Below are 7174 nucleotides of genomic sequence, written 5' to 3' on the forward strand. Positions count from 1 at the left end.
ATGAAAGACTGAAAGCTTTTCCTCTTAAGGGGAAACAAGACAAGACATCTTATCACTTTTATTCAACATTGTACTGGAGGGGTCTAGGCAGAGCAGTTAGGCAAGAAAAAGTAATCAAAGGCATCCAGATTGGAAAGAAAGAAGTAAAGCTATATTTGCAGATATGATTTTGTAAACACAGAAACCCCTAAAGAATCCACCAAAAATCACAAGATAAATGAGTTCAATAAATTTCCAGGATAAAGATCAATATACAAAAATCAGCTGTAGGGACTTCCCTGGTGGTCCAGTGGTAAACAATCTGCCTTCCAATGCAGGGGACGTGGGTTCAACCCCTGGTCAGGGAACTAAGATCCCACATGCTGTGGGGTAACTAAGCCCACACGCCACAACTACTGAGCTCACACGCCTCAACTAGAGAGCCTGCACGCGGCAAACTACAGAGCCCACGTGCCCTGGAGCCTGCGTGCCACAACTAGAGAAGAGAAAACCCACAGGCCACAGCTAGAGAGAAGCCCACGTGCTGCAACGAAAGATCCCACATACCTCAATGAAGATCCCGTGTGCCGCAACTGAGACCCGATGCAGCCAAAAATAAAATAAATAAAGTAAATTAAATAAATAAATAAAATCAGCTGTATTTCTATCCAGTGGCAATGAACAATCTGAAAATGAAATTAAGAAAGCAATTCCAATTACAATAGCATCAAAAAGAACAAGATTCCTAGGCATAAATTTAACAAAAGAAGCTCAGACTTGTACACTGAAAAATTATAAAACATCATTGAAAGATATTATAGAAGACCTAAATGAATGGAAAGACATCCTTTGTTCATGGTTTGGAAGACTTACTATTGTTAATATAGCAGTATTCCCCCCAAATATTTACAAAATCAACACAACTCCTGTCAAAATCACAGCTGCCCTTTCTTTTTTTTGTAGAAATTAACAAGCAGAATTTAAAATTCACATGGAAATGCAGAAGACCCTGAATGGCCAAACACAGTCTTAAAAAAGGAGAGGATTGGAGGATTCACACCTCCCAATATCAGAACTTACTGCAAAGCTACAGTATTTAAGACAGTGTGATACTGGCAGATAGACAGACATACAGATCAATGGAATAGAAATGAGAGTTCAGAAATAAACCCATACATTTATGGTCAACTGATTTTCAACAAGGGTGCCAAGACATCCAATAGGAAAAGAGTAGTCAATTCAACAAATGGTTCTGGGATAACTAGATAACCACACAAAAAAGAATGAAATTGGAGCCCTGCTTCACACCATACACAAAGGAACTCAAAAATGAATCAAAGACCTAAATGTAACAACTAAAATAACAAAACTCTTAGAAGTAAACATAAATATATATCTTCGTGGCTTTGGATTAGACAATGATTTCCTATATACAACACCTAAAAGCACAACCAGCCAAAGAAAAAACTAGATAAATCGAACTTCATCAGAACTTAAAACTTTTGTGCTTCAAAGGACATTATCAAGAAAGTAAAGAGGGGCTTCCCTGGTGGCGCAGTGGTTGAGAGTTCGTGCCTCAGTCCGGGAAGATCCCACATGCCGCGGAGCGGCTGGGCCCGTGAGCCGTGGCCACTGAGCCTGCACGTCCCAGAGCCTGTGCTCTGCAACGGGCGAGGCCACAACAGTAAGAGGCCCGTGTACCGCAAAAAAAAAAAAAAAAAAAAAAAATGTAAAGAGACAGGGACTTCCCTGGTGGTCCAGTGGTTAAGAATCTGCCTTCCAATGCAGGGGACACGGGTTCAGTCCCTGATGGGGGAACTAAGATCCCACATGTCACGGGGCAACTAAGCCCACACGCCACAACTAGAGAGCCTACACACTGCAACTACTGAGCCTGTGCACTCTGGAGCCCGCACGCCGCAACTAGAGAGAGAAGCCCACTCACCACAACGAAAGATCCTGCGTGCCACAACTAAGACCCGATGCAGCCAAATAAATAAAATATTTTTTTAAAGACATTGAAAAAAAAGAAGAAAGTAAAGAGACAAACCACAGGGAGAAAATATTTGCAAATCTTATATCTGATAAGAGTTTGGTATCCAGAATACATAAAGAACGCTTACAACTCAATAATAAAAAGCCTACAAAATAAAAAGATCTGCAAATACTTTGTCCCAGTCTTTTTATCCTAACAGGATCTTTTGCAGAGCAAAAGTTTTTAAATTTGATGAAATCCAGTTTATCAATCTTTTTTGGTTTCTTGGTGCCTATGGATGTCCCATTGCTCCAACACCATTTGTTGGAAAGGCTGTCCTTCTGCCATTGGAATGCTTTTGCACCTTTGTCAAAATCAGTTGGCTATCTGATAAGGGATTTGTGTCTAGTATATATAAAGAAGTCTCACAACTCAATAATAGAAAGAAAAATTACCCAACTAAAAAACGGGCAAAGAATTTGAAAAGACGTTTCTCCAAAGAAGGTATACAAATGGCCAGTAAGCACATTGTTAGTCATTCAGGAAATGCAAGTCAAACCCCCAATGAGATGTCACTTCATACCATCTAGGATGGATATAATCAAAGAGACAATAATAATAACCCGAAGATATGGAGAAATTGGAGCCCTCATACACTGCTGGTGAGAATGTGAAATGGTTTGGCCACTTTGGAAAACAGTTTAGTAGTTCCTCAAAAAGGTAAACATAGAGCTACCATATGACCCAGCAATTCTACTCCTAGATATATACCCAAGAGAAATGAAAACTCTTAACAGATACTTGTGCACCAATGTTTAGAGCAAGATTATTCACAATAGCCAAAAGGTATAAACAACCCAAGTGGCCATCAACAGATGAATGGATAAATGTGGTATATTCATATAACGGAATACTATTTTGCCACAAAAAGAATGAAGTATTGATTCATGCTACAGCATGAGTGAACTTTGAAGGTATCTTTCTAAGTGAAAGGAGACAGGCACAAAAGACCACATGTTGTATGATACCATTACATGATTCCATTCCACTTTGAAATGACCAGAATAAACAAATCCATCAAGACAGGAAGTTGATTAGTGGTTGCCAGGGGAGAAGGTGGAATGGGGGGTGACTGCTTATGGACATGGGGTTTTGGAGGCAGATGATAAAAATGTTCTGGAATTAGTATGATGGTTGCACAACTCTATGAATATATGAAAAACTGCTGAATTGTACACTTTACAGGGGTGAATATTATGATGTGTGAATTATATATCTCCATTTTTAAAAAGGAATGAGAGAAACAATCTTGTTGAAATACTGGAAAGTAAAGCTCATTTGCAAAATATGATCTGTAAATTTGTAAAACTAGTTTGACCCTTGAGGGAACTTCTAAGAAGTCAGATCTAAGGCTTTTCTCTTCATGACTGACCTTGGCTTTTGGTCAACTTTAGTGCTTAACACGTCAGAATTTATCTTGTTTTTTTTTTTCAGGTGACTATGGTTTTAGAATTTTTTAAGAAGAACGTAATAGCCATTAATAGTAACTCCATTTGAAAAGGCTATAAATCTAATTTTGGATTCTGGAAAAATAACCAAAGCAACGTCTTGCCCTTTGGTAGGATCAGCACTGAATCTCTACAGGGCAGAGCCAGCAGTCCTCACCCTGTTTCAGAAGGCTATGCTGGGAGGGAAGCTGGGTTAAGGCCAGAGGACCTTTTCACACAGTGTAGGAGGTGGGAACATCATTCTCCCTTTACAGATGGGAAGCAGAAGCCGAAAAAAGATCATCCCAAGGCTGGAACCGCTAGTTTCTCATCTTTACCCACAGCTTGTTCTTAACCTTCCTCCAGAAAACAAAAATGGGCTTGAAAATAGTACACCCATCACTAAATTTAAACATGAATAAAAACAACTGGTATTGGTAGACTGCCTTACTGCCTCCTCAGGCCTGCCCCCAACCTGAGCTGATGACAGTCCCAGGCAGGGGGTTGGGGGTATGTAGGATCCTCACTCTACAGATGAAGCAACAGAGCTTGAGAGGCATCATGATGGCAGAAGTCACACAGCTTGGGTGTCCGAGCCAAGGCCAGCCATCTGTCCTGCCTTCCTCCCTGCTCTCCTGCTGTCTCAGCAGTAATGCCAAATCTGATAAGACAGGTATCCATGCTCCTCCTCCTGTGAAGATCTTGTCTGCTATATACACAAGGCCCTGAGAGCTCCCTGGAGAAGGGTTTGGAAGACCAACAGCCACAGCACTGGCCACGGGACACCAAAAGCCATGTGTCCTGTCACATAACTTAAGAATACTGGGTTACTTGTTATAGGTTAAGAAACAGGTGACAGGGAGGCAGGTCAGCAGTCTGGACAAGAAATGGTGATGGTTGAACCAGGATCCCTGGAGATGGACAGAAAAGCAAGCAGGGAGGAGTTCAAGCTTTGGGCAGATGAAAGTGTAACAGACCTTGGTCCCCAGCCAGACCTAGCCACTCACCTCAGGCAACATGGTTACTGCTCTGAGTTTCTGTTTCCCCATTTGTAAAGTGAGTAAATGGGATGATACTTGGTGTCCCTGGGCACTGGTAAGTGCCCAAGTAGTGGTTGGAACGCAGCATCTGGCTTTGAAGAACGCTTCTTTCCAAGCAGTGGAGGCTAGCCACCTGTCAGAACAATCCTGCCCCATCTGCATATTTTCATAAGGTTAAATTCAGTGACTCTTGAATAACTTTTTATAAGACAAAGACAGACACTGACAGAAGGACAGTGCCAAAATAAGGGGCCCCAGGAACTACAAGAAGCATACTACTGCAGGCTGTGCCATGGATTATAGTTTCCACGTTATGAAAACTGGAGAAAGGAGAGCCCCAGGGCCTGCCCCAGGGTGTGAGTAGTCCCTTCAGGGGCCCTGCTGCTGAGCAGGCAGAGCATTCCCTGCAGAAAGTCAGCCCCTTGGCACAGCACAGAAAATTACATTATGCTCAGTCTATCTGGTGAGAATAAACCTAAGTCAGACTCTGCTGATGGACTGAAGTAAAGGAACCTGCCTCTTGCTTTCTGTCTTCTCCCATCTGCCCTCCACCTTGAAGACACATGACAGGAAGAGCAGGAGATTCTTCTTCAGAAGACCTTGCCGATTCGAGCCTGTTTCTTTCACTTAAAGAGTTGTGGGACATTGGAAGTCCCTTCAAATGGCTGGGCCTCGGGTGCCTGCACTTTACATTGGCCTGGGAGAGTCCTTAGCAGATACTTTGCCTCATCTGTGAATCTGTCTTTCAGCTCTGTGCAGTGTGCCTAGAAGACTTCAAGCCTCGAGATGAGTTGGGGATTTGTCCATGTAAGCATGCCTTCCACAGAAAGTAAGTATTGGTGTGGAATTATTTAAGAGGACCTGAGTTTGAGGCACATTGACCAACTCACTTGTAGGCTTGGGGCAGTGCCAGACAAGCTTGATGGCTTCATGATTGGTTTATAATGCAGAAAGCTGAGCACCCTACAGGCTGTTTTGTGTGTGTGACATTAGGAGGGATCAGAGTGGTGGTGGAATGTGAATACCAAGGCCGGACTTCAGGCAGAGCCCAGACAGGCCCACACCTCCTTGGAGCCCAGGCTATAAAGAGCTGTTTTACTGGAACTTTCCAATGAGAGTTTCCTTTCCTAAAAACATTTTAATCAAAACCATAGTTATTTTAAATCAAAATAAATAGTCTGAATGTAAATAGTAGTGTGGGACCATCTCCTCCCCCTTCCTACAGACATATTTAATATTCCCCCTCTAGTAATTTTATGTGTTTTGTATTTCTATTAGAAAACTTCATTTCTCCTCCTTCCCACCACCCTCCTCAATGTACTTCATTCTTTAAGAAGTCATGGATGACTGAGGGTATAGCATACTGACTGTAGCTTCTTGGAAAACTGGAGTCTCTGGTTCCTCCAGAGGGTGAAATTCATTCTCCACCCAGTGGTAGAACTCTTTGGGACCTGGCTGTTCACTCCAGTCCCCACCTCTGAGCAACAGACATGTTCTACATGTGAGGCATGTGGGCAGGGGGTGCCACGAGCATGGGACTGACATCTTCCTTCTTGTGGTGTCTCGTTCTGCAGGTGCCTTATTAAGTGGCTGGAGGTTCGCAAAGTATGTCCACTGTGCAACATGCCGGTTCTGCAGCTGGCCCAGTTGCATAGTAAGCAGGACCGTGGACCCCCACAGGGGCCCCTCCCCGGGGCAGAGAACATTGTATAGCTCATCACAAGGATCAAACTGTTGCAGGAGCCAATGTCTGCATGGAGCCAGGAGGAACACAAGCAGTCTCTGTGTTGGCTGCACTACCTGGGGCACCAGCTGCCGCTTCCTTTGTCTAATGAACTCTTGGGCCAACTAGGCTGGGAACCGAGACTTCTGGGTCTTGTGACAACCAAAGTACTCTGACACCACCCCATGCCGAGAGGAGAGGAGTAGATGAGCCTGCGGGTTTGGTTCAAGAAACCTCACGAGGGTCTCTGGCTAACTCCATTGCACTGTCTCCCAGACACTTATCTCCATGTCAAGGTGAATCTTTATCAAGCAGAAAGGACGAGAAACACAAGTGTTAGAGAAGGGAACTGAGTGCAGGTCTTTAAAGCCACCCCCACCCTGACCCTGTGGACACATGAGCTTCTATGCAGACAGCGCATGCCTTTGCAGCAGCAAACCCTCCTAGCAGCCCCAGCCAAGTAAAAACAGTGGTTACCTCAGCCCAAGCACAACCGGCTGCAGTGCCGGAGGCAGTGCCAACAAGGCTTTTCACGTTATGTCCCTTTGATAAGGCCATCTTGGAACCCAAGGGCTTTGGTTACAAAAAAGCAGCAGTACCTGTCACCACTGGTCCTGCCTCAAGTTCACAACACCTGCTTATCAAATCATCTAAGCTAAAAACATTAGATGTGCTTGGAAAGGTCTGGTCAAAAGCCATTTCCTCTTATTTCCCCTCCTACTCACCAGTGAGGCACAGCCAAGCTGCCATCAGGAGCCCCAGCAGGGGGTGGGCCTCTGAGCCCATGCTGTCCCTGTATGACCTGGGGGCCTCAGGGTGCTGCCCACATTCCCACATATGCAGTGTGGTTCCAGCATACCTGCTGGTCTTGGCCCACTGCCTCAGTAGGAAGCTGCTGTAAGCCCCTCATATGGCTCCAAAGAGGAGCATCTTACTGATAACGGCCAGTCCCCTTGGCCCTGCTGAGAGG

At 44.3% G+C, this 7174-nt stretch overlaps 1 protein-coding gene across 1 annotated transcript in view; it reads left to right on the top strand.

Annotated features, from left to right (window-relative positions):
- Positions 1-6194, top strand: part of RNF24 (ring finger protein 24) — a gene marked incomplete at both ends in the record, with an annotated part of 80988 nt that extends 74794 nt beyond the window's left edge. Inside the window, 2 exon segments of the mRNA XM_079719642.1 lie at positions 5231-5310; positions 6056-6194. Coding sequence (XP_079575768.1) covers positions 5231-5310; positions 6056-6194 — 219 coding nt within the window.
- Between the last annotated feature and the right edge of the window lie 980 nt (positions 6195-7174).

Source organism: Hyperoodon ampullatus, assembly GCF_949752795.1.
Source record: "Hyperoodon ampullatus genome assembly, chromosome: 14".
NCBI classification, from domain to species: domain Eukaryota; kingdom Metazoa; phylum Chordata; class Mammalia; order Artiodactyla; family Ziphiidae; genus Hyperoodon; species Hyperoodon ampullatus.